The sequence below is a fragment of the Chaetodon auriga genome, chromosome 3 (genome assembly GCF_051107435.1).
Source record: "Chaetodon auriga isolate fChaAug3 chromosome 3, fChaAug3.hap1, whole genome shotgun sequence".
Taxonomy (NCBI): domain Eukaryota; kingdom Metazoa; phylum Chordata; class Actinopteri; order Chaetodontiformes; family Chaetodontidae; genus Chaetodon; species Chaetodon auriga.
The window spans coordinates 748,027-774,798 of record NC_135076.1 but is presented as its reverse complement, the minus strand read 5'-3'; the positions used below and the strand labels follow the sequence as shown (position 1 = coordinate 774,798).

General features: G+C 42.9%; 1 protein-coding gene across 2 annotated transcripts in view; it reads left to right on the top strand.

Moving 5' to 3' along the window:
• The window catches only part of trappc8 (trafficking protein particle complex subunit 8), a 60,146-nt gene extending 34,817 nt beyond the window's left edge, over nucleotides 1-25,329 (top strand). For both annotated transcript variants that reach the window (XM_076727302.1, XM_076727301.1), the window contains 10 exons: nucleotides 7,949-8,382; nucleotides 10,662-10,818; nucleotides 10,906-11,002; nucleotides 15,663-15,731; nucleotides 15,833-15,891; nucleotides 17,690-17,896; nucleotides 18,146-18,247; nucleotides 21,926-22,065; nucleotides 23,948-24,037; nucleotides 24,363-25,329. In XM_076727302.1, coding sequence (XP_076583417.1) covers nucleotides 7,949-8,382; nucleotides 10,662-10,818; nucleotides 10,906-11,002; nucleotides 15,663-15,731; nucleotides 15,833-15,891; nucleotides 17,690-17,896; nucleotides 18,146-18,247; nucleotides 21,926-22,065; nucleotides 23,948-24,037; nucleotides 24,363-24,597 — 1,590 coding nt within the window. In that variant the 3' untranslated portion in view covers nucleotides 24,598-25,329. The remainder of the gene's footprint in view (nucleotides 1-7,948; nucleotides 8,383-10,661; nucleotides 10,819-10,905; nucleotides 11,003-15,662; nucleotides 15,732-15,832; nucleotides 15,892-17,689; nucleotides 17,897-18,145; nucleotides 18,248-21,925; nucleotides 22,066-23,947; nucleotides 24,038-24,362) is intronic.
• The last annotated feature ends 1,443 nt before the right edge of the window (nucleotides 25,330-26,772 follow it).

The window sequence follows — 26,772 nt, the reverse complement described above, 5'->3', positions numbered from 1 at the left end:
CTTCAGGTGTAGTACCAAATATTGCCATTATTGGGTTTGGGCTAATCTCTTTCTTACAAACATAAGAAAGGGTATCAAAGATGGGTAACCAGAAAGAGCTCAGCTTCGAGCACGACCAAAACATGTGACTGAGGGTGACCTCGGTCTGGTGACATCTTTCACAGTTTGGGTCAGTATTTTGATAGAGCTTAGCTAGTCTGCTCCGGCAGAGATGTATTCTGTGGAATATTTTGAACTGAATCAGACCATGTCTGATACAAATAGAGGATGCATTCACCCTACTCATTGCCAGTTGCCAAGTCACATCTGGTATCTGCAGGTTAAGATCCTCCTCCCATTTAGCCTTTATATGGTGAAGGTAGGGAAAGGCTGCAGTTTGGATTATGTCATATACGAATGAGACAAAGCCTTTTGTTTGTGGGTCCCTGTTAACACAATCATCAACCCAATTACCTTTTATGGGAGTTAAGGAAGGTGAGAAGCGTGTTTTGATGAAGTGTTGAAACTGCAGTTACCTGAAAAAATGACTATTTGGAATATTGTGATGCACCTTTAAATCTTCAAATGAAATAAAAGCACCATTTTTAAAGAGGCCCCTAACACATGTGAAGCCTTTACATTTCCACAGCTTAAATGCTGGATCAATGAGAGAGGGAGGGAAGTAGGGGTTGGTTAGAATAGGACTTGACAAAAGCGATTCCTTGTGTTTAAAATGGACTCTAAATTGTGACCAGATTCTGAGGGAGCCCCCAATTACTGGATTATTTGTGTGATGCGGCTTACTAATCGGCATTGGTGCACACGCCAGGGCAGTCACTGAGCTGGGTAAGCTAGAATGATGCTCCATAAGTAACCACACCGGCGCCTCAAGTTCGGCGATATCAGATATCCAATATGAGAGGGCATGAAGCTTAGCTGCCCAGTAATAATGCATCAGGTTTGGTAATGCTAAACCTCCGTTCTCTCTTGGCCTCTCAAGAAATGCCCTCCTAATTCTTGGTACGGTTCTGTTCCATATAAAGGTAGATATATGTTTATTCAGTTCATTAAAAAATGATTTGGGAATGAATATGGGGATAGTTTGGAAGAGAAAAAAAAATCGTGGCATTATGGCCATTTTAATGGAGTTAATTCTTCCTGCTAAGGGTAATGGGAGGGATGACTGAGTAACATGGACACCTAAATACATAAAAGAGTCATGTGTAACCTTAAAAGGGAACATGGCAAATTTTCAGGGGGGGCAGAGGACACCCCTGTCTAGTGCCCCTGAAAATGGGGAAATACTTCAATATAAAATTATTGCTACGCATGGAAGTCTGTGGATTATAATACAAAAGATTCACCCAACTACAAAATTTCTGTCCAAAACCAAATTTTTTAAGAGCTACAAATAGATGATTGTACTCTATTCTGTCGAAGGCCTTGTGTGCATCCAGTGATATTATTACCTCTTGTGTGTGACTGTTGTTTTGTGAATATATTATGTTAAAAAGACGGCGTAAATTGCCGGCCAATTGCCTGCCAGTCATAAAGCCTATCTGATCTCTGTTGATTATCTTGTGCATGACTGGTTCAAGTCTTGTGGCAAGAGCCTTTGTTAGAATTTTCTAATCACAACAGAGCAAGCTAATTGGATGATAAGAGTCACACTTAAACGGGTCTTTATCCTTTTTGAGAAGAACAGATATAGTTGCCTGTGTCATTGTTAAAGGTAGAGTTTTTTTCTCCAAGGCTTCTTCATATACTTCACGCAAAAGTGGCGCCAATTTAGCAGAAAAGGCTTTATAAAGTTCAATGGGATAGCTGTCTGGGCCAGGTGATTTCCCGGATTTGGATGTTGTAATAGCTCTTTCAATTTCAGCCTGCGTTAAGGGTTCCTCAAGCGTTTTGAAATCATCCTGGTCTAGAGTTGGCGCCTTTAAATTACTGAAAAACTCTGTAATTAAAGTATCGTCACCAGCCTCCGACTTGTATAATTCTTTATAGAATTCTTCAAATTGTTTATTAATACCCTTTTGTTCTGTGGTACTGCACTTTGTTGCCACAGATTGTCTTAGTTGATGACTCATAAGTTTGCTGGGGCGTTCTCCAGATTCATAGTAATTTAAGCGGGACTTTCGATGGAGATCCTCAGCCCAGTCGGTCATTATGATGTCATATTTGGTTTGTAATGAAATTCTTTTCCGATAAAGATTTTCAGAGGGTGTCAATGAATGTTCTTGATCAATAGCGTGAATTTTCATCTCTATTTCTGAGAGATGTTTTGTTTTCTCCTTGTTAGCACTAGCAGTAAAGGATATTATTATTTCTCTCAGATAAGCTTTTAGCGTTTCCCATAAACAGCCTTTACTTGTCTGTGGGTTTTGACTAGTTTCCATGAATAGATCAACATGTCCAGATATGTAATCCACAAAATCTTGATTAGATAAGAGACAAGGATTAGAATGCCATGTTCGCTGGGGAACTACATTATCAGGAAAGCTAATGCCCATCAACACCAGGCAGTGGTCTGAAATGATCATGGTTTCATATTCAATTGACTTAGCAGGGGAATCAGCTAATCATCCAAAAGAAAATAGTCTTTTCTCAAAAATGATTGGTGAGCCGAAGAGAAAAAAGAATATTAACGGGATGTTGGATTTTTTAACCTCCAGGCATCAGGTATCTCATATATCTGTAAAAAGGAGTTGATGTAGCAGGCTGACCTGGTCAGTGTGCTTGGTGTTTGTTTGGAGCGATCCAGTTTGGCATTAAGGACACAGTTGAGGTCACCACCTAGTATTAGTTTATGCAATTTAAGTCTGGAAGTAATGAAAAAAGACCAGTAAAAAATTGCACATTGTCCCAATTAGAGGCATAAATGTTGACAAACACAACAGGTGTACTGTACAGTTTTCCCTGAACAATTATATAGTGGCCATTTCTGTCAGTTATGACATGAGACTTAACAAACTGCACATTTCTGTGGAGTAGAATGGCCACACCTCGGCTTTTACAATTAAAATCTGAGTAAAATGCCCCCCTGCAAAGCCTAGGCTGGTCTCTATTTAGTAAATGAGTCTCCTGCAGAAAAGCAATTTCAACATTCGATTTTGATAAATGAGAAAAAACCTTTTCGCCTTTTTTTTAAATTGCGAAGGCCACGAACATTCCAGCTGGCTATCTTTGTGACTGCACCTTCCCTACATCTAATGCTAGGTGTAGCCATTTTTGCTGTATCTTAGGACCCAAAGGATCATTATATGATAAGCGTATATTATGTCTCCAGATTGCGCTACACAAGAATATGGGGGGAGGGGGAGGGAAGAGGGGAGATATACATACACATACAAAGACACAGCACTATGAAAAAAATAGATAAAAAGAGAAAAACAATACAATACAATAAATTCTAACAAGCTGAACAATAAACAAAGGAATCAGGAAGATTCAGCACAGGAGTTCTCCTATTTCTTCCACTAGTAACTTCCAACCTATACCTCCACCAACTAGCTTACCATGTGTATCAGAGCTATAACCAGAACTATTCATGAACAATTATAGTAGCTCTCCCAGAAGCACATGGAGTAGACTAAGTCAGGTATCAACAGAGAATAATGCCATATATATTTACCCAAACTCTCTCAAATAGAGTCCAAAACAAAGTGGCAGTGGTTGCTTACATACTGCATTTATACAGTAGGATATAAAGAAAAAATAAAATTCAGTTATCTGATTGTGTAACCAAAATATCAGTCCAGAACGTGGCACAGCATACTGAATGATCAGGCGAACCATGAACGAGAGAAAAGGAAGAAAGGGGGCGTTTATTCTGACACTAATAACTAATGATTGTATATATGCTGCAACTAGTATCCGTCTTTGTTTTAGCCTTAGCTACGGGATCAGTCAGTCAATATTAGTGCAGCTTGAACCATACATGTAGTGCCATTATGCCTAACAAGCAAGGAAAGAATACAGTCTCACCAAAGTGGCATCAGTTGGTTGTAGTAACCAGCTTTTCCAGCATGTAGGCTTTGGCTTTGCTGGGATCCTTGAAGCTCATCCATGTCCCATCTTTCAAGGTGCTTTAGCATGTGTGTAGATAACTGTGTCGTCTGCATACATTTGTATACGGACTTCTGGGCAAATCAGAGGCAGGTCATTAATATATAAGCTAAATAAAATTGGATCCCTGTGGAACTCCAATGGTGCTGTTAGCAAAAGAAGAGCATGCATTATTAATTCTGGTGCACTGCTTTCTTGAATCTAAATAAGACTCCATCCACCTTAGAGCTTTAGATGAAAAGTTAAGCTTTGACAACTTTGACAACAGAACATTGAGATTTACAGTGTCAAAAGCTTCAAGGAAAACAGCACCAACAACACCTCCATTATCAAGACTGGATTTAATTTGCTCAATAAAATAGCAGTTTGTCGTCTCTGTTGAGTGATATTTCCTAAAACCAAATTGCATAGAATGCAGTGGAAAATGGCCTTGATTTAAGTGGGCTATCAACTGGTCACACACTATCCTTTACTGATGGGTGTGTAGTTCGTAATATCAGTTACGTCACCAGCCTTAAAAACAGGAGTTATCACTGCTGACTTCCAGGCAATGGGGAAAAAACTACGTTTAATTGACAGACTAACCAGATGTGTGATTGGAATAGAGAGGATGTTTTTATACTTCCTCACAAAGGCACAGTCACAGTCAAAAATATCTTTACCATGCCAAAAGACGAATTCCTCCCCCCCACAGTTGTCGTGGTCGTGAATGAGAAAGGGTGGAAGGATCAAGAAATGATGAACTTTTGGCTTACAAGGTGCTACACTAAGTGTGCTGATGGCTTCTTTAAAACACTGGGAGGATGTGGCATGCAACTTTCCAGCAAGTCCTTAGATGGATCAACAAAGCATGAACTTCAGTGACAAACAAAACCATCCTGTCGGCATTCAGAAAGGCTGGAATAACTGGACCTGATGCTGAGTTTGACGACAGCCTCGCAGAAGAAGAGACGGCGCTTCATCTTCCTCCAGAGTTGGCGGAGTTGTTCATAAGCGACAGTGATGTGGAATGAGATCAGGAGCTTGGTGAACTTGCTTACTGGTAACTTGCTTGTTGGACTCACTGGCTTATGTTAATTTAGCCTTCAGCCTCCCAGGCATGTTCTTTATGCTATTGTGTAGCTGAATAAGTGTTAATGTGTTACGTTAATATACCGGACACCTATTCAGCCTGTTGTTCTGTGTGCTATTGTATAGTTGAATAACTGTTAATGTGTTATGTTAACATACCGGACACCTATTCAGCCTGTTGTTCTGTGTGCTGTTGTATAGTTGAATAACTTGTCTTTTCAGATTAAATGTCTGTTCTTGATCTTGGATTTTGTGAAATACATTTCTAAATAAATGCGACTTATAGTCCAGTGTGACTTACATATGTTTTTTTCCTCTTCATGACGCATTTTTTGACGTGTCGACGCGTAGTGACGTGAACGTCGAGGACTGTGATTGGTCCGTTCAGAACATAATTTTCGGTTCAGTCGCAGCCCTATGGTCGCAGCACAACAACACCGCCATTTTCAAAGTTTCTGTGGTGAGAGCTACAAGAAAAAATGGACCAAGCCGAAGAAAGAATTATCGAGGAGGTACGACCACCTCTACAACTCCTCTTCGCGGCAGCAAGAGCCCCCCGAAACCATACAAAGACACAGCCACACCCCTCTAGCGGCTTGGCGGTGAATTGCGAAGCATTGTGTTCCCTCGACGCAGAACTATGAATGCTCAGTGACGGCGTCAGGTGTACGCCTAGGTACGGCGTCGCCACGACGCAGTAGCATAAACCAAGCTTTATACTCCGGAGCGACTTAAAGTCTGGAAAATACGGTATGTGAAAAAGGATTGACAAATTATATTCTCTTTTATTGATGTTTTACATGGAGTCCCAAGTTTTTTTGAATTAGAGTTGTATAAGTATTATTTTTTATAGCACTTTTTAAAAGCAGACATCACAAAGTGATTCACAACAAAATATAGAGGAGTAGACATATACTAAATAGTCATGAAGACAAGCAAGCAAAAAGTAATCAGCGAATAAAATGAAATAAATCCATATGACATAAAGACAAGTCTAGAAAGGAAAGTCTTGAGCTGTTTTTAAAAGCGCCCATGGTATCCACAAATCCAGTAAGAGTTGCAAAGTGTAGGAGCCACAACTTCAAAGGCTCAATCGTGTTTAGTTTTAAGCCTGAACAGTGAAGAACAAAACCCTGATCACAAATCCTCAGAGACCCACTGATAATAGTGTAGGGTTGTAGTAGATCTCTAATGTAGTCAGGTGCCTGACCATACAGTGCTCTTAAAGTGACCACAAGAATCTTGAATTGGATGTGAATTTCATGGGAAAAGTGGCAGTCTTCACTAGACTTGATGGCCGCCCACCCAGAGCCTGGTTCTGCTCAAGGTTTTGCATGTTAAAAGGAAGTTTTTCCTGGCCTTTGTTGTCACGTGCTTGCTCATTGGGGAATTGTTGGGTCTCTGCAGATTAGGAGTATGGTCCTGACCTGTACTATATGGGAAATGTCCCATTGACAACTGCTTTTGTGATTTGGTGGTATATAAATACACTACTCACAAAAAATTAGGGATATCCGGCTTTCGGGTAAAATTTCAGGTTGAACCTAAAATGCAGTATAACCTTTACAGGTGAACTTAATTTGACCTTCTCTTAACTTTTGAATGCACATGTCCAACTGTCCAGTGTTTCAGTACTTTTTGCACAACTTGCTGTTCTCTAACAAGGAGGTGAAAGGCAAAATTCACAACAGCTGTTCGATCCATGAATTGACCAATGAATTTCCTGGTTCAGTTAGAATTGGTATTTAAACAGTCCTTTTCATCATGCTGTTCACATTTTGACATCATGAGACCAAGACAACACCTAATAATTGATCAACAGTGCCTCACCATTGCAAGCCTTCAAACAGGATGTTCTCAGAGGGAAGTGATCACTGAGCTTAGAGTGTCACAGAGTGTCATCAGCAGGTTGCAACAGAGATACAGAGAGACTGGAAGATTCACAGAAAAGCTTAGAAGTGGACGTCATTTGGCCACATCTGATGACCGCTTCATTGTGAACAGTACTCTGCGGAACCAGATGATGAATGCCACTCAACTCCAGACACAGTCTAGGCAATACAAAACTGCCCTGCACTTTGTGAATGGTACAATGACAAGCCCATACTGCCTGAATAACATTATTAATCCAGTCATTGTGCCCCTGCACGAACAACACAGGCCTAATTTCTTCTTCAGGGACAACAATGCTCCAGCTCATCGAGGTCACATCATTAGGGAACGGCTGTTGGAGACTGGGGTACCTCAAATGGAGTGGCCTGCACTTTCTCCAGACCTGAATCCCATAGAATCCTATGGGATCAGCTGAGTCGCTGTGTAGAGGCTCGCAACTCTGTAACCCAGAACCTCAATGACCTGAGGACCACCCTTCAAGAAGAGTGGGATGCCATGCCTCAGTCAACTTGTGAACAGCATGAGACGTCGTTGTCAAGCTGCAATTGATGCTCAAGGGCACATGACAAGTTATTGAGACATTGACATTTTTTGTTGTGGTATACCCACCACTGTTGTTGGCTTTTGTTTTCAATAAATTGTTTGAGATGAGGAAATCACCATAGAATGCTTCTACTTAAATGTCCTACTTTTATGATATAATATCACTGTAGCGTGAACTTTTTACATTTTCCATAAATTTCACCCAAAAGCCAAATATCCCCAACTTTTTGTGAGTGGTGTATAATTGAATTGAACTGTATAGAACTGGACTGCCCACAAGCTGTTAAGAATACAAGGTTATGTCAGTGCTGCCTGTTTATCAACTGTGTGTGTGTGTGTGTGTGTGTGTGTGTGTGTGTGTGTGTGTGTGTGTGTGTGTGTGTGTGTGTGTCAGGTCTTTTTCTTGCAGTTTCCCACTGCTCTGCTGTGTGGTGAGATCAGAAAGGCCTATGTTGAGTTCTGTAACGTCAGCAGTGTTGCCTTGTGTGACCTTCGAGTGGTCTCCACACACCCCGAGTTCTTCACCTTTGGCAGCCAGGCCACAACACCACACACACCCCTCAGCCCTACCTCAGCTGAAAACATCTCAGCCTATAAAACCTTGGTCACACACCCCCAGCCAGGCTCAACGGCATTTGAGATGTTGGTTTCAGCTGAAGATTTTAGTCAGCCGTCAGGTGTGATGGAGATCCCAATTAATTGCAGCACACTGCAACCTGGGGAGTCCACCCAGCTGCCTCTCTGGCTCAGAGGACCAGACCTGGAGGGCGTCCATGAAATCAATTTTCTGTTCTACTACGAAAGCACAGATAAAGGAAACAAAATTAGGTAAAAATGCTAGTATACTTAAGGAATGTCAGTTGGCTTGAGGAGATGCATAATATGATTTAAAGGTAAAATCCACTCATTCTAACACAAGCATTGCTTATATCACAAAGAAAAAAACTCATAATGAATAAATATGATCAATATTAAGCATGTTTAAGCCACAGAAAATATACATTCATTCAACCTTTATCTTAATTTGGAAATACATTGTATTAGAGCTCTCATTTATAAATGTAACTGAGTAAAAAACATGGACAAAAGATCCTAGACACCAAGAAACCGGAGGCTTAGTCAAAAATGGCAATTAAAAAATAAAAAATAATAAAAAGCCATTTCAGTGAAATAATGAAACCTTAGGAATACATATAGCAAGTAAAATTTAAAGCTAATGTATCAACTAACACAAAAGTTGGAAGTGAAATAAAATAATATCAAAACTCTATAAGGATAAGAATGAGGTCAGTTTTAGATTGTTCTGTATGTTATTCCATGTTGCAGGTGCACACTGAGAAAAGCTAGATTTTCATTAGAAGAAATCCTTTGCTGCATCCTCACCACAAAATTCAGCATCAGAAGTTTGCAAAGGACTATCTAAACATGGCTAATGATAAAGTTTAAATGGAGCTTTTTGGTCATAATAAGCAAAGGTATGTGTGTGAGAAAAAAGGTGCAGAATGTCATGAAAAGAATATCTCTGAACTGTTAAGAATGGAGGTGTATTGATCATGCTTTACGCTTGTGCTGTAGTTAGTGGCACAAAGAACATTTCACTGCTAGAGATAAGAATGGATTTAATTAAATACCAGCAAATTCTGGAAGCAAACATCACAGCATGTGTAATAAAAGCTAGAGATGGTGCCTTTTTTAGAAGGATAATGATCAGAAACACTTCAAAAACTGACAATGGACTACCCCAAGAAGCACAAGCTGAAGGTTTTGCCATTGCCATCAAAGTTCCCCAACCTAAACATCATCAAAAATCTATGAATATTCCTCAAAAGAGCAGCGCATGCAAATGTTCAAATTCAGTGATGTTAGCATCGTGACAATTTTCCCCATTTTCATAGGAATGTTTGCATTTTGTAAACGGGACAATTTTTCACAGAGTTGTGAGTTGTGCAGGAATACCATCACTGATTTACCTCTCAAAAAGTCACAGCTTCCTTTTGCTCATCATATTCAGATGAAAAAGCAAGGTCTGTCAGCCATTCAACAACAAGGTAGTGAAATTTTTCATTCAAAACACAGTCAATTTCAGATCTCAGATAACTGAAAATCTCTAGAACTGTTCCTCAACTAAGCCAGCACATATGAGTGGTAGATTACAGACGATTCTGATGGGAAAGCCTGAGACTCCTTCTAATGAATCACTCTTGCTGGGTATAAATGTATATTTTTCAAGACAGCAGTCATCACAACATCCAGCTGGGTGGCTCTGCCATAGAGTACTTTCACTGACTGATCACCAAATGTGGTGATAATGCCACCTAGCACTGACAATAGAAGCTGTAGTCAGCATACCAAGTCTAGTTTGTTTGGACACCCCTACTGTGCATACATTAAGAGATCGAGACAAAGCCTTTACCCCGCTTGGATTTTTGAATCAATCATTATACTTAAGAATCTGGAAAGATGTTTGCCATACTCCATTATTTATTCCCACAAAAATTAATACAGTTTGGTCCAGATGTATAATTTGAGTAACAACATTATTAACTCTTTAAGATAAAAAGGCTGTTTATGTATGCTTCGCTCCATTATAAGCCATTGTGCCGGATTGCACAGGATAATGATATGCTTGTAGTAGAAGGGAGATGTTTTCTCTGTCTATCTGGACCTTTTTTTTTTTTTCAAAGTGGACATTATTTTTGTATCCCCCATTGCTTAATGGGTTAGGGTTATATATATTCTTTGCCATTGACTCTGTTAATTCAGTTATTGTGGCATTTTTCAAAAATTATGCTAAAGCACAACAAGATCTAAGTATCTATAGCCACACGTGTATAATTTAAGATGTTGTAATGAAGATAATCCATTCTTAATCATTAAGGAGAAAATCAGCAAATTATCAGTGATGGCTGAACACACAGTGTAGTATTAATCAAATTTAAAAATACTTTTTCTTGCCTTTTTATAATGAATTTAATCTAACAGTTCTGTTATAAACTAGTCTCTTCATTGACACTGCACTAACCCACCAGTGAGGGCAGATCAGACTGATTATTGTGTAGACAACCCTTCTCCATCTGTTACTCTTTGTCCTCTTTCTTCATGTGAAGTCATCGGGTCTTACGTCACACAGTCTTCATCTGTGCTAGTCGGTCTCTGAGTGTACAGGCAACAGCCTGCCGCAGCAGTGTTCCTCCACATCACAGTCTGGATGACAAAGGCAGTGGTGGGACACTCGTTTTTATTGATGTGGAGAACATCAATACGGTGAGACACGCAGCATGCCACACACATGAACCTGTCACTGTTCACTGTTCAAAACTTTGTTTTAATCTGTGTCCTCTTGGCTCCCAGAGTGAAACTGGTGTACGTGAGTTCCACATCGTCCAGGTTTCTAGCAGCAGTCAACACTGGCGCCTCCAAAAGTGTATCAACCCAGCCAAGGATAAAGGTGTGTCTGGCACACTGAGTCATCTGTGCTTAATTTCTTCAGTGGTCTAATTAATTTTATTCTTTTTATTATTAGTATTAGTATTAGTATTTATTCTTTCATTTCTTTATTGTTTGCAGCATGCGTGGTGAACACTGATGTGGTCTTCATTTTAATAGAACCTTTCTCAGTGTCTAAAAAAACATTGAACAAATGAGCTGCTGTCTGCGCTGATTTCACTACTAGTTTTCTCAAACCCATTTGGAACAAAAAACATGTCCAAAATCCAGTTAACATGTGAAGATCTACTATAGATATTTTTTTTCAAGTATCACCTGGAAATTAACAACAGTGAGTGATATTGAATGAATCCATCCATCCATCCTTCCATCCATCCATTTCCACCCGCTTTATCCGGGACCGGGTCCGGGGGCAGCAGTCTAAGCAGGGACGCCCAAATTTCCCTCTCCCTGGACACTTCCTCCAGCTCATCTGGGAGGACCCCGAGGCGTTCCCAGGCCAGCCGAGCAACATAGTCGCTCCAGCGTGTCCTGGGTCTTCCCCGGGGCCTCCTCCCAGTGGGGCATGCCTGGAACACCTCCCGAGGGAGGCGTCCAGGGGCCATCCGGTAGAGATGCCCGAGCCACCTCAGCTGACTCCTCTCAATGTGGAGGAGCAGCGGCTCTACTCTGAGCTCCTCCTGGGTGACAGAGCTCCTCACCCTATCTCTAAGGGAGTGCCCCCCCACGCTGCGAAGGAAACTCATTTCAGCCGCTTCAGCCGGGACCTCGTTCTTTCGGTCATGACCCAAAGTTCATGACCATAGGTGAGGGTAGGAACGTAGATTGACCGGTAAATCAAGAGCTTCGCCTTTCGGCTCAGCTCCTTCTTCACCATGACGGACCGATACAGCGACCACATTACTGCTGCCGCTGCACCGATCCACCTGTCAATCTCACACTCCATTCTTCCCTCACTCGTGAACAAGATCCCAAGATACTTAAACTCCTCCACTTGAGGCAGGATCTCTCCTCCGACCCGGAGGGAGCAAGCCACCTTTTTCTGGTCGAGAACCATGGCCTCGGACTTGGAGGTGCTGACTCTCATCCCAGCTGCTTCACACTCGGCTGCGAACCGCCCCAGTGCATGCTGAAGGTCCTGGCTCGATGGAGCCAACAAGACAACATCATCCGCAAAAAACAGAGACGAAATCTGCCGGCTCCCGAACCGAACCCCCTCCGGTCCCTGGCTGCGCCTAGAAGTTCTGTCCATAAAAATAATGAACAGAACCGGTGACAAAGGGCAGCCCTGGCGGAGTCCAACATGCACCGGGAACAGGTCCGACTTACTGCCGGCAATGCGGACCAAGCTCCTGCTCCGGTTGTACAGGGACTGCACAGCCCTCAGCAGAGGGCCTCCAACCCCATACTCCCGGAGCACCTCCCACAGAATGACGCGAGGGACACAGTCGAATGCCTTCTCCAAGTCCACAAAGCACATGTGGACTGGTTGGGCAAACTCCCATGAACCCTCAAGCACCCTGTGGAGGGTATAGAGCTGGTCCAGTGTTCCACGGCCGGGACGAAAACCGCATTGTTCCTCCTGAATCCGAGGTTCGACTATCGGCCGGATTCTCCTCTCCAGTACCCTGGAATAGACTTTCCCAGGGAGGCTGAGGAGTGTGATCCCCCGATAGTTGGAACACACCCTCCGGTCCCCCTTTTTAAACAGAGGGACCACCACCCCAGTCTGCCAGTCCAGAGGCACCATCCCCGACTGCCACGCGATGTTGCAGAGGCGTGTCAACCAAGACAGCCCTGCAACATCCAGTGACTTGAGGTACTCAGGGCGGATCTTGTCCACCCCCGGAGCTTTGCCACCGAGGAGCTTGCAGACTACCTCAGTGACTTCAGCCCGGTTGATGGACGAATTGACCTCCGAGTCCCCAGCCTCTGCTTCCTCTGCAGAAGATTGAGGAGATCCTCAAAGTATTCCTTCCACCGCCCGACAATATCCCCAGTCGAGGTCAGCAGCTCCCCACCTCCACTGTAAACAGTGTTGATAGAGAGCTGCTTCCCCCTCCTGAGGTGCCGAACGGTTTGCCAGAATTTCTTCGAGGCCGACCGGTAGTCCTCCTCCATGGCCTCCCCGAACTCCTCCCAGACCCAAGTTTTTGCTTCTACAACGGCCTGAGCTGCCGCACGCTTAGCCAGCTGGTACCCGTCAGCTGCCTCAGGAGTCCCATGAGCCAACCAAGCCGGATAGGACTCCTTCTTCAGCTTGACGGCATCCCTTACTTCCGGTGTCCACCACCGGGTTTGGGGATTACCGCCACGACAGGCACCGGCAACTTTACGGCCACAGCTACGGACAGCTGCATCAACAATGGAAGTGGAGAACATGGCCCATTCGGACTCCATGTCTCCAACCTCCCTCGGAATCTGGTCGAAGCTCTCCCGGAGGTGGGAGTTGAAGACCTCCCTGACAGCGGGTTCCGCCAGACATTCCCAACAGACCCTCACAGTACGTTTGGGTCTCCCAAGTCTGTCCTGCTTCCTCCCCTGCCAGCGGATCCAACTCACCACCAGGTGGTGATCAGTTGACAGCTCAGCCCCTCTCTTCACCCGAGTGTCCAAGACATATCGCCGAAGGTCAAATGATACGACTACAAAGTCGATCATTGACCTCCAGCCTAGGGTGTCCTGGTGCCACGTGCACTGATGGACATCCTTATGCTTGAACATGGTGTTTGTTATTGACAAACTGTGACTAGCACAGAAATCCAACAACAGAACACCACTCGGGTTCAGATCAGGGAGGCCGTTCCTCCCAATCACACCCCTCCAGGTATCACTGTTGCTACCCACGTGGGCATTGAAGTCCCCCAGCAGAATGATGGAGTCCCCGGTTGGAGCACTTTCCAGTACCCCTCCCAGGGACTCCAGGAAGGCCGGGTACTCTACACTGCTGCTCGGCCCGTAGGCCAAAACAACAGTGAGAGACCTATCCCCAACCCAAAGGCGCAGGGAAGCGACCCTCTCACTCAGTGGGGAGAACTCCAACACATGACGGCTGAGCTGGGGGGCTACACACCACACCAGCTCGCCACCTCTCACCGTGGGCAACTCCAGAGTAGAAGAGAGTCGAGCCTCTCTCAAGGAGTTGGGTTCCAGAGCCCGAACTGTGCATGGAGGTGAGTCCAACTATCTCTAGTCGGTACCGCTCAACCTCCCACACTAGCTCTGGCTCCTTCCCCCCCAGCGAGGTGACATTCCATGTCCCCATAGCCAGAGTCGTTGTCCAGGGTTTGGGTCGTCGGGGCCCCTGCCCACGACTGCCACCCATAACGCAAAGCACCGGCCCCTTCTGGTCCTTCCTGCGGGTGGTGGGCCTACGGGAAGGCGGGCCCACATCGCTCTTTCGGGCTGTGTCCGGCCGGGTCCCGCGGGCAAAGACCCGGCCACCAGGCGCTCGCCTGCGAGCCCCAACCCCAGGCCTGGCTCCAGGGTGGGCCCCCGGTGACGCCAATCCAGGCGATGTGAACGTCCTCGTTTTTCCTACTTCCATGTGGGGCTTCTGAACCGCTCTTAGTCTGACCCGTCACCTAGAACCTGTTTGCCTTGGGAGACCCTACCAGGGGCATTAAGCCCCGGACAACATAGCCTCTAGGATCATTCGGGTACTCAAACTCCTCCACCACGATAAGGTGGTGGTTCAAGGAGGAGTATCCATAATTCATTTAGCTATCATTTAAGTCTATATCTTTTACTTGTCACATAGTTTTTTAAGATGGCTGCATGGTTCACACAGGTGGTATCTGGAGGAAACGCTATCACCCAGCCATCCTTAAATACACACCTGTGAACTGCCCTTGAGCAAGGCACTTTACCCCAAAATGCTGCAGTGGTACTACTAGTGTACAAAACTTTACAGGGCACATTTAACAAAAATATCTACAAATAGTTCATAAATCTCTTAGACCTTTTAACATGTAATAATGACGTTTTATAACATTATATTATTATAAAAACTTATACTGTAATAATGGCATAATGGCAAAAAATTATGTAAATGTATTTCATCTTTAACCAACAAGCAGGAAGTACATTTCATAATGCATGTATGATAAATATTCTTTTCTAATATTACTGAAACATTTAACGAAAATGACACATTATTCTGTCTAGGAGTGTAAACGATACACAGAAGGCATGGTTCAGTTAATACCCTGGTTTAGGATTCATGGTTCTGTACGAGTTCAGTACAGCGGGGAAAACAAAGGAAAAACAAGGAATGCATGAAGATATGTTATATGTTATGACCCAGGACATTTTCATCTGGGTCAGTAATGCTGTGCGTTAGCATGTACAATGTGTTTGGTGTACTAACTTTATCAAATGTTGTTAATAGCATACAGCTAAACGTTAACGGATGGAACTCATGCTCGTGAACTTTGGTTCCCTGCTACATACACCAGTCTACATATTATGTAGTCTGTGTGCATCAGACTGTGAACTTAGTAGTGTGATGGTTCATCATGAGTACATGATCCATTACAGCCATACTTTTATCTATACAGTGCTTGCACATGATTTTTTCCCCAAGACAAACCTGTTTGATGTCAGTATCAACCACATTGTCTCTCTCTCTCTCTCTCTTTGTCTGCCCTCTTCCTCTCCAGACTGCAAACTCATCAGCAGAGAAAGAGCCAAGCTGTGTTTCAGGGCCACACGATGCAAGCCCTACCAAGGTACATCATACAGAAAAAGCAAACTATGTCAATCTGCTTTATTTGTATTTGTGGTTTTGAATAAGCATCTGAATGATATGCGTTTTGTCTGTTATTTCTAGGTACTTCGGATGCCGTAGAGAAATACACCTTTGCAGACCTGAATCTTGGAAATGAACGGGTAAGTTGAAAGCAAAATTTTGTTGTCAGTTTAATTTGACCGATGAACATTCTCATTTTGATACTTAATAAGAGCTTTATGGATACTCCCGGTGGTTTCTATGAAGAAAACAATGATATTTCACCACTTTTTAAGTTGATATGTTAATAAACAGTTGCCTTCAACCGGACAAATCAACCGGATGTGGAACAATATTTGCATTCATTCGGATTCAAGATTTTTTTCTACCAGATGAATGTTAGTCCAATATTCACTATCCCTTTAGTTCTGTTTTTGGTTGTTATCAGATCCCCGACTATGTTCACCAGCTATTTGTTAACTGTGTCTGCAGTTTGGGGCTGGGCAGGTCATGTATACGGGTTTCTAGAGCTTTATCTAAGAAAATAGTTGCCTGCTATGGCTGAAAAGATGCTGATGAGCACAGTGAGAGTGAAATGAAACTTTAAACTTGCATTTCAACTATGTCTACTGTGCTTGGTCACAATTTGCAACCATGTTATCATGTTGCCATCTTTGGTGTCCCTCCCGAAACGGTTCTAAATGCTTTAAAAGCTAAACAGAAACGAATAATCGCTTTTACATCTCTCATAGCTCGACGTACAATACTGTTACATTGGAACTCTCCTAAGAGTCCGTCCTTTTCCCAATGGCTTCGGGAGGTCATGTTTTTCCTTAAATTAGAGAAAATAAAGTACACTGTCAGGGGCTCCAGGGGGGAATTTTTTCACACATGGCAACCCTTCATATCCCATTTTAATGCCATGCACCGCTTACCTTCCGACTAATCAGAGCATTACCAGAGTAAAAAGTTAAGATTTTATCCTGTACCTAATGTCATCTACCCCCTTCACAGTGAGGCACAAATTGTGTGTGTGTGTGTGTGTGTGTGTGTGTGTGTGTGTACGTGTGTGTGTACGTGTGTGTACACGTTTGTGTGCGTCTGTTTGGGTTTAGGGTTTAGGTGGGTGCTTCCAGGGTTTATAAGATACCATCTTGAGGTCTGGGATCATATGGCACTATCTCTGTTTGTTTTGAAATACAATTTGCACTACAGTCAAATATATATTTAGAGCAATGTCTATTTAACATCGTTTAATGTGCATTTGTATATTATTTTTCTTACTATTGTATGAAATACTTTAATACTTCTATTTATATTTCTACAAGGAAATTGTTGATTACTGTCTTATGTATGCCTGGATGTTACACCCCACTGTTCCAAATAAAAGTTTGAAATGCAAAAAATAAATAAATAAATATAATAATAATAAAAAAAAAAAAACTTGCAGGCCATAAAACCAAAACAATGTGCTGAAAGAAGCTATAAAGACTGAGAGGACCTGTGGAGTTAGTTGTTAATTCTCTGTAGGAGCATCACTATGAGATATTCTTCACGCAAGTGATCCCTCATTAATAAAAACAATATTGATTTTAGCCACAGAAAGGTTACACAAAGTAAATGCTAAAAAATAACATTAATTTACGAAGTCCCCATGATGGTAGATGTTTTTCTGTTGCTGTAAATGCAGTTAAAAAATGCAATTAAGAAGAAATACATAATACAAATGACATTAAGGTGCCACACAATGACAAATTCCCATGGTAGAGGTTCGCATGATGAATGTGTAAGCAATGGTATACTGGTGACTGGCTGACTAATGGGCTGCTTAGTGCAACTATAATTCATGAAGAATTGCCTTTTTTTTCCTTTAGCTGGTGTAATATGCACACTGCGTGTTCTTTCTGTGTATTTTGTGCTCTCCCTCTGCCCTCACCTCTTGATGCTGTTTCTGTGTAGATCATCAGTTCCTCCACACCCTGTGGAGATTTTTTCTTCCGTGGCTGTCGAACCTCAGAGTCTCAGCGAGTGGATGTGGCATCATCCAGGACAGCATCCAGCATCAAGAGTCAGAGCTTTGTCCCCACTGAGGACAGAGCCTCTGATATCACCAACATTGTGAAGAAATGTAATGAGCTGGACCTCAACATTATCATCATCTGGAAGGTACATATAACAGAGCCAGATGATAACCATCTCCATGACACAGTGTCAGTATCAGGCCAATAAGTCTAATTATGTTGGACTCCCCTCATGATATAGGCATTTTGTTTTCTAAACCAAAGACAAAACTTAGTTGTTAGATTTAAACAAACACAGCACAACAAAGCTCAGAGTATGACTCAGTGGTTCATTTTTTGTTTAAATTGAAATTGGTGCTTGAGTTTCCAGCTTGTGATGTGTGTGTCTGTACAGGCCTATGTGGTTGACGACAACAAACAGCTAATCCTAGAGGGCCAGCTCCACGTGGCACTGGAGACCATTGGCAAAGAGGCCAGTTCTGTGACTCCCAGAGAGGTACAGTATAAGATAAGATAACGCTTAAATAATCCCCCATAGGGGAAATTAGAGTGTTACAGGCATCAGTGACAGTATCAAGAATATGAAAAGGGCATATAATGGAATAAAATACAAAATAGAAAATAAAAAATCAAACTCTGTATACACTATATTGGCAAAAGTATTAACTCACCCATCCAAATAGTTGAAATCAGGTGTTCCAATCACTTCCATGGCCACAGGTGTAGAAAATCAAGCACCAAGGCATGCAGTTTCTTCAAACATTTGTGAAAGAATGGATTGCTCTCAGGAGCTCTTTGAATTCCAGCGTGGCACTGTGATAAGATGCCACCTGTGCAACAAGTCCAGTCGTGATATTTCCTCGCTCATAAATATTCCACAGTCACCTGTCAGCGGTATTATAACAAAGTTGAAGCGACTGGGAACTACAGCAACTCAGCCACGAAGTGGTAGGCCACGTAAAATGATGGAGCACAGAGGTCGGCAACCTTCTGCCAAGTCAATCACTACAGACCTCCAAAATTCATGTGGCCTTCAGATAAGCTCAAGAACAGTGCTTAGGGAGCTTCATGGAATGGGTTTCCATGGCCGAGCAGCTGCATCCAAGCCATACATCACCAAGTGCAATGCAAAGTGTCGGATGCGGTGGTATAAATCACGCTGCCACTGGACTCTAGAGCAGTGGAGACATGTTCTCTGCAGTGATGAATCGCGCTTCACCATTCGGTGATCTGATGGATGAGTCTGGGTTTGGCGGTTGCCAGGAGAACAGTACTTGTCTGACTGCATTGTGCCAAGTGTAACGTTTGGTGGAGGGGGGATTCTGGTGTGGGGTTGTTTTTCAGGAGCTGGGCTTGGCCTCTTAGTTCCAGCGAAAGGAACTCTGAATGCTTCAGGATGCCAAGAGATTTTAGACAATTCCATGCTCTCAACTTTGTGGGAACAGTTTGGGGATGGCCCCTTCCTGTTTCAACATGACTGTGCACCAGCACACAAAGCAAGGTCCATAAAGACATGGATGAGAGAGTTTGGTGTGGATGAACTTGACTGGTCCGCACAGAGTCCTGACCTCAAACCGATAGAATACCTTTGGGATGAATTAAAGCGGAGACTGAGAGCCAGGCCTTCTTGTCCAACATCAGTGTGTGACCTCACAAATGCGCTTCTGGAAGAATGGTCAAAAATTCCCATAAACACACTCCTAAACCTTGTGGAAAGCCTTCCCAGAAGAGTTGAAGTTGTTACAGCTGCAAAGGGTGGACTGACGTCATATTAAACCCTGTGGATCAAGAATGGGATGTCACTTAAGTTCATATGCCTGTCAAGGCAGGTGAGCTAATACTTTTGGCAATATAGTGTATATACATTCTATTCAAAGCAGGAGAGGAGAGGGTGTTGAAAAATAATATTGCGAATGAGTAATTGAAATGTTGCACAGGAAATTAAGAATTGCACATGGATTTAGACTTGCACATCTAAGTACAGTGTTTTTTCACTGTTGCTCATTGAATAAAAAAAATGTGTAACACAGTATATGAAAGAAAAATGTGTATATGTATAGACTTGATACAAAAAAGATAAAAATGTAATATTGAAGAAAATATGTAATATTGCACAAGGTGTAACAGTAAGTATATAAACACGGTGCTACATTAGACAATACTCGTGTTTAACAGTCTGATCAAACTGCATCAGTGTTGCTTCTTATGGAGTAGATGCAGCAGTCTGCTGCTGAAGGTGCTGCTTAGGGCCCCCACCGTCTCATGGGGTGGGATGGGTTGTCAGTGATTGATGTCAGCTTGGCTAATATCCTTCTCTCGCCCACCTCCTCGGTGATGTCCAGAGGGCAGTCCAGAACGGAGCCAGCTCCCCTCTCAGAGCTTCCACAGCCCCAGCACACCACTACATAGAAAACTGCAGATGCCACCACAGGGTTGTAAAATGTTTTTAACAGTGGCCTACATACTCCAAGGGACCTCAGTCTTCTTAGCAGGTGCAGACAACTTTGGCCTTCCCTGTACAGGACATCTGTGTTGTGTGTCCGGTCCAGTTTGTTGTTGAGGTGAACACCCACAATCTCAATGTCCAAGAATCAAATCTGTTGAAAAACGGGTTCAGTTCTTTTGCCTATTCTTGGTCTCCAGATTCAGGGCCCCTCCTGCTGTCGCTGCTGTGGCCTGAGATGGTTTTCAGGCCCCTCCAAACCTCTCAGATGTTGTTTCCCTGTAGACTCTTCTCCAGCTCCTGTAGCTGTCTTTGCCTCTCCTTATCTCCCATTTCAGCTCCCTCTGCATTCTCCTCAACTCATCTTTGTCCCCTAAGTTAGGCCCTCTTCTTCTCATTCAGTAGGGCCTTCTGTTCCGGGGAAACCCAGTGTTTGTTGTTTGGGAAACACCATACCTTCTTGGTAGGCACAGTGTTTTGGAGGGGGGAGGACCTGTAGACATCAAGTCTAGTGTTATATTGTCTCTGTTGTGGCATTTAACATACTGGGTGATGATGGGGTGAGTGGAGGACAGGGAACCGTGATTGAAGTCTCCAGAGCTGAGGAAGAGGGCCTGGGGGTGTGATGTCTGCATCTGTGAAACTACTGTATGTAGGAGCTTGCATGCTGCTCTTACTGATAGTTTGCTGCCAGCACCTGGAATTACATTACCAGACAAATAGTAATCTTGCTGTAATCAAAATTCTCAAGACACTACTAGGGTTGAGCCGGATACTCGTTTCAGATGAGTATCCATTACGGATAACGCATTTTTGACGAGTACGAGCATGATACGACTAAAACTCGTCACTATCCGTGCTCGTGCTGAAAGAAAATCCTCATTGGGTAACTGACTGTCTTCACGCTCTGTGATTGGCCAGTCACACACAGCATCCGCCCCTCCCTGCACAGACACGTCTCTAGCTCACGTTGCTCTCTTCAGTACTCCTTAGGTTTTCTTCAGCTCGCCTCTATTTCGGTTTGTATGATATTTAAAGTTACTTGGTGAACTTGTTTCGTAACGTACGAGGCGCATTTGACAAGACAGAGCTGAAAACGGCTCGTGTCGCGTCGGTCACTGCCTCCACTCCAGTCGGGTTTTTTTTACGGTCTGCTTACTCTTAGTTTGGCTGGTGATATAAAGTCAGTTGGAAAACTTTGCTCGTACTGAACGCGGTGAACAAGGCTGACATATTATTTCCCTGTTTGCCATCACTGGATGTTTGCATGAATCACCAGGTTCACACAGATCATTAAAAGATAAACAGTCTTACAGACCACTTACACACTTAGACACATATAGCTGAACACACAAAGTAGCCTATATTAATACTTTTATTGTACATCAATTTCAGACTTAAAATAATGTCCCGATTTAAGCCCCACCCATTTCCATTAGGTCCGCCCACTCCGGGTACAGATACGGATACAGATCATTTAGATGGTTGAACAGATACAGATACAGATACAGATAGTGGTGTAATCGCACATCCCTACACTGTACATGCCGAATACAGAATGTGCAGCTTTAGACTCGAACACAAACTCCTCTGGGACCACCACCAAAACAAAATATAAGAATAAAAGGTTATGCCAGTGCTGCCTGTTTATCAGCTTTGTGTGTGTGTGTGTGTGTGTGTGTGTGTGTGTGTGTGTGTGTGTGTGTGTGTGTTTTTTGTTTTTTTTTGCAGGAAGCCCAGGAGATGATGCTGCTTAAGTTCAAATCAGAGCTGCCTCCTCCAGTCACCCCCCCCTCTGCAGAGCTGTCCCAACTCATCAAAACAAACCTGCACTACCCTGAGACCTACACACATCTTTTTGTCCAGGATAGGTGGGACACACACATGCACTCACTGCAGCTAAATAAATTCTGTTTAAACAAGGAATGATTAAACATACTTAAATTGTTGAAAATATGTCCACTGGATTTTGAGGTATTTATGGCACCCACTATGGGTCAGGCTCATCAACAAGGCCTATTCCCATTCATGGCCTGATGAAATTTACCCAGATTTATGATGATTGGACTAATCATTAATGAGTTGAGGCCATTTTCCTGCTAACCCTACCCTTGTGAAGTTTGTGGTTGTGTGTGCAATTTCAAGTCAATAGGACTTGCAGTGGATGGGACATGACCTTTCAAAAATTGTGTTTTGGGGCATTAATTACAATACCGCCATCTGGCCAGTTTGGCTCATGTTTCTTATTTCCATTTGTGGGGCTGAGTTTCATATTTCTAAATCATTCCAGCTACATCATCCACAGCTATTTGAACACAACATTAGACTACTGATAATAATGATAACAATAATCATAATAAACCAGCATAAACACAAACAGGTTCTGCACCTTCTTTGCTTGAATCCTAATAGTAATAATAAAATGGAAAACATAAAAGGGTTCAGCCCCAAAGGGGCGTGAACCTTAATTAGCTATAGGTTGTAGACAGCTTTTCACAAACTTTAAAAAGCTTCTCCAAAAACAGGTTTGTGTGTGTTATCTAATCTTTTCTTCCTCTTTTCACACATGCAAACACCTTGTGTAACACCCTCTCAGTTTATATAGAGAGTGGGAGAGGTGAAGAGGTTAGACATCCGGTTTAGGCGGAGCAGGCCTATGCACTACAGGACACTGGTGATTTTTCTTGTGTGTTGTTCTGCACTGTAATTACCAATGTTGTACAAGTTATCAATGTTTGTCCCAAGAAGATGAATGTATGAACAGAAGGCAGAGGTGTGTCTCGAGTAGCTTGATATAAAAGATAGCAACGCAAGTTTTAATATCTCTTGATCAATACGGACATATACTAGAAGCAACTCAAAATAAGTGCTTTCAGCCATGTGTATGCAACCCAAAACTTGAAAAAATTGTATATCCAACTCCATCAAATACGCCAACCAGCTTGAAGCTGAAGTATTCATGGCTCAAGGTGAGTTTTCAGTCTGCGACAGAAGATGTGTTGGGTGTCTGCTGTCCTGATATCAATGGGGAGCCCTTTCCACCATTGTGGAGCCAGAAAAGAGGACAGGAAACAGTCATTTGTTATGCTGGGCCCTCTTCGCAAGTCATAGTGAGAGACAAGCAAGCCGTTAGGCAGTAGCAGAGAGTGGTGGACATGTATACGTATGTGTATGGTTTGACCATGTATTGAATGTAGGATGGGCCTGAACCATTCACAGCATGGAAGGCAAGTGCCAGTGTCTTGAATTGGATTTGAGCAGCCACCGATAGCCAGTGCAGGGTGCCGAGCAGCAGTTAAGTGTGGCAAAACTTTAGTTGAAGACCAGCCAGGCTGCTGCATTTTGGATGAGTTGCAGAGGTTGGATGGCACATTTAGGCACACCAGGCAGCAGCGAGTTGCAGTAGTTCAGAAGCAAGGTGATGAGAGCCTGGACCAGAATCTGCGCTGCCTTCTAAACCTGCACATCCTCCTGATGTTGTGCTGCATGAACTTGCAGGAGTGTGTTGTCACAGTAATGTTTGCCATACAGCTTTAAAGGTCAACAAGTGTCACACCCAGGTTCCTTGCAGTCCGAGCCGGGGACACCACTGAGTTCTTAGTGTTAATGGAGAGATCTTGTCGAGTATAGCATCTGGTGGTGTGCAGACATCTACTGAGATGTCAGACATGCAGAGATTCGTGCTTATCAATAAAAACAAGATTAACTTAACAATAAAACTGTTAGTGAAGCTGGTTTTCTTTCTGTCTCTAGTCTTTGTATGGTACCAGTTACGCTGACTCTGTCCAACTGTTCCTTGGCTCAAGTGGATGTCATCATTGACTTGCGGCACAAAAGCACTAGGTAAGTTTTGGATTGATGGCTGTATTGTATATTTCCAACTTCACACCTCCAGTTTGTAACACAGGCCAACTGCTATTATTTTGTAATTTCTAAGCATAAAATGACATAATGGCAATTGCCATGAAATCATCAAGATAATGTTTAATTTTTAATACACTTATGTATTCAATGATACACAATGAAGGCATGTTGCTATCTGACAGTGGAAAGATGTTGACAACAGGACTTGAACTTGATGGCCAGTTGAATATAACTTAAATTTTCAATAGTCTTGGATAAAGTGAACATATTTTCTAAGCTCTCCATCCATCCATGCCATTTCCAGCCCGGAGTCTCTGGAGGTCCACAGCTCATTCACGTGGGTTGGTCAGACCCAGTACAAGCTGCAGCTGAAGCCTCAAGAGGTGCTGTGCCTGACTCTGCGAGCCTGTTTCCTTCAGGCAGGAGTCTACAATCTCAACACACCACGAGTCTTCGCCAAGCCAGCAGAGAGGGGTGGCATGTGTGAGACGAGTCAGCAGACAGCTAGTCCTGCTCTCATAGTCATCAACAATGCCTGAGCAGAACATCATGGCCTGCTGACAGAATGATCTGGACTCTGTGGACACAGAGACCACTGAGCAGTCCTCAAAACACATAACCATATATGTTCCCCTTGATTAATAGTGGACAGCGGGAAATATGATTGAGATTATTTGTACCAATTAGTAAAATTGAAAAAAGTCTATTTAAAACAAGCGGCTACAGTTTATAGAGATATTGATGAGCTGATGTTACAGATGAAGTGGTTAGACAGTTTATGAACCTCAGAACTATTTCATCTGCCAAGCATCAAAGAGGCCCACTCCAGCACACACATTTAATCTCCTACCATCCAGTTCTCTGACACTCTGTTGTCTCTAGCTATGTTGGCTCTGATCTAAAGCTTTAAAGCCAGGGACAAAAAACAAGAATTTTCTACACCTCACCTCACCTTCCAGCCATCTTTCACTGAATCTCCAGCTTCTCCCGATGTCCTTGTCAAGAGGCTGGTGAAAGAACCCCTTCTTACCTTTAATTCTGTGTGTGAGTTCACTGTTAGTACAAAAGACTATCCATATTGCTTCATGTGCATGCAGTTGATTTTCTAGAGTCCAACCTATCCAATCAGCATACCCCCCGTGTTTAACCTCACCATATTCTGATTGAGCTCTTATATGCATTGACTTGACAGCTTTTCTGAAAATTCTGTATTATATTTATATAACAAATTGGATGTAAATAGAAAATAAAAATGTAACAATGATACTATATGTGCTGTGGGAGACTGATATGTGAGCAGGGAAAATTTGAGGTTTATAAAACTGGGAACTCGCTGCTCTGGATCTATAAAGTATAGAACAATAGAAACTGAAATACTGGTTTAACACTTGACTCTCTTGTTGAAATATTGTCAGAGGTAACCAAGTTACAACATTACAGGTCTGGGTACTTCACTGAGTCTTGACATTTTTCAACTAGCTCCTGAACACACTCTGTCCCTCTTGTCTTTATTTAATGAAATGGTAGACTACAGGTTGTTTGAGATGGCAAGCAGTTACTGAGGTCAGTGGCAAGATGAGCAAGGGTGGCTGCAGCATTCAGATTCACCTTTTCACTGAGGCAACCAGTGAAACTACAGCAACTGAGTTGAAATTGGAAGTCATACTTACTGGTATCAGAGTTGCGTTAATCACCTCTTCACCTGCAGACATATCAGTGAAGAGAGCCGTTATTGCAGCAACATTAGCATCCTATCTTGGACAATTAACAAATATACTGGTCAGCAAACCTTGCTTTTTTAATCATATTCCTATTTAACTATTCCAGTGAATAGGATAAATCTTAATTAAGATTTGGCCACGAAGAGATAGTTGTAGTTCATAGCTCAGTTCATAAATATGGTAGCTAACAAGGGTAAATGCACTGAAAAAATCATTTCCATTAGGAAAAACAGCAATTCAAAAACACATACAAAAATCCAAAACAAATATGACAACGGATGTGTTGCAAATAAAAAAAATAATTTATTAACAGTAAACACTGCAAATAGAGACAAATGGGGGGCAGTTCAAGATGGCAGAGGGAACAGTATTACTTTTGCAGCTGCGGTTTAAAAATATTTCAACCACATCCTAGACCTACTAACCTCAACAAAGACACCTAAGAATGTGTCAATATCAATCAATCAATCAATCAAACTTTATTTGTATAGCACCTTTCATACATAAAGATGCAACACAAGGTGCTTGACAATGGATAAAAACATGATAGTGCAAAATAGTACACAACCACACACACACACACACAGTACATGACCCACCCATGATAATGCAAAATAGTTCACAACCACGCACACACACATACACACACACACCCGAACGTAGCTGTCGGTATAATAACATGGCAGAGCACTGAGGAATCATGAGAGGAAAAAAACACCTATAGGGAGCTCATCCACACTGCAAGGGATCACAGCCCACGGCCACAGGGAGCGCCGCCGCAACAGAGACCCCCACCTCAGATAGACCGGGGTGGACTCCACACACAGGGCAGAGCCCCCCAGTCCTCCGGGCCCAGGGGGTCCCCAGAACGACGCCCCGGCAGGCAGGCCAGACACACCTCCCAGTGTGGAGGCCCCCCATGAGGAAGCACTGGAGCTAAAACATAAAAGACAATGGAATAAAAAGACCTGAAACCTAAAAGACAATAGAATA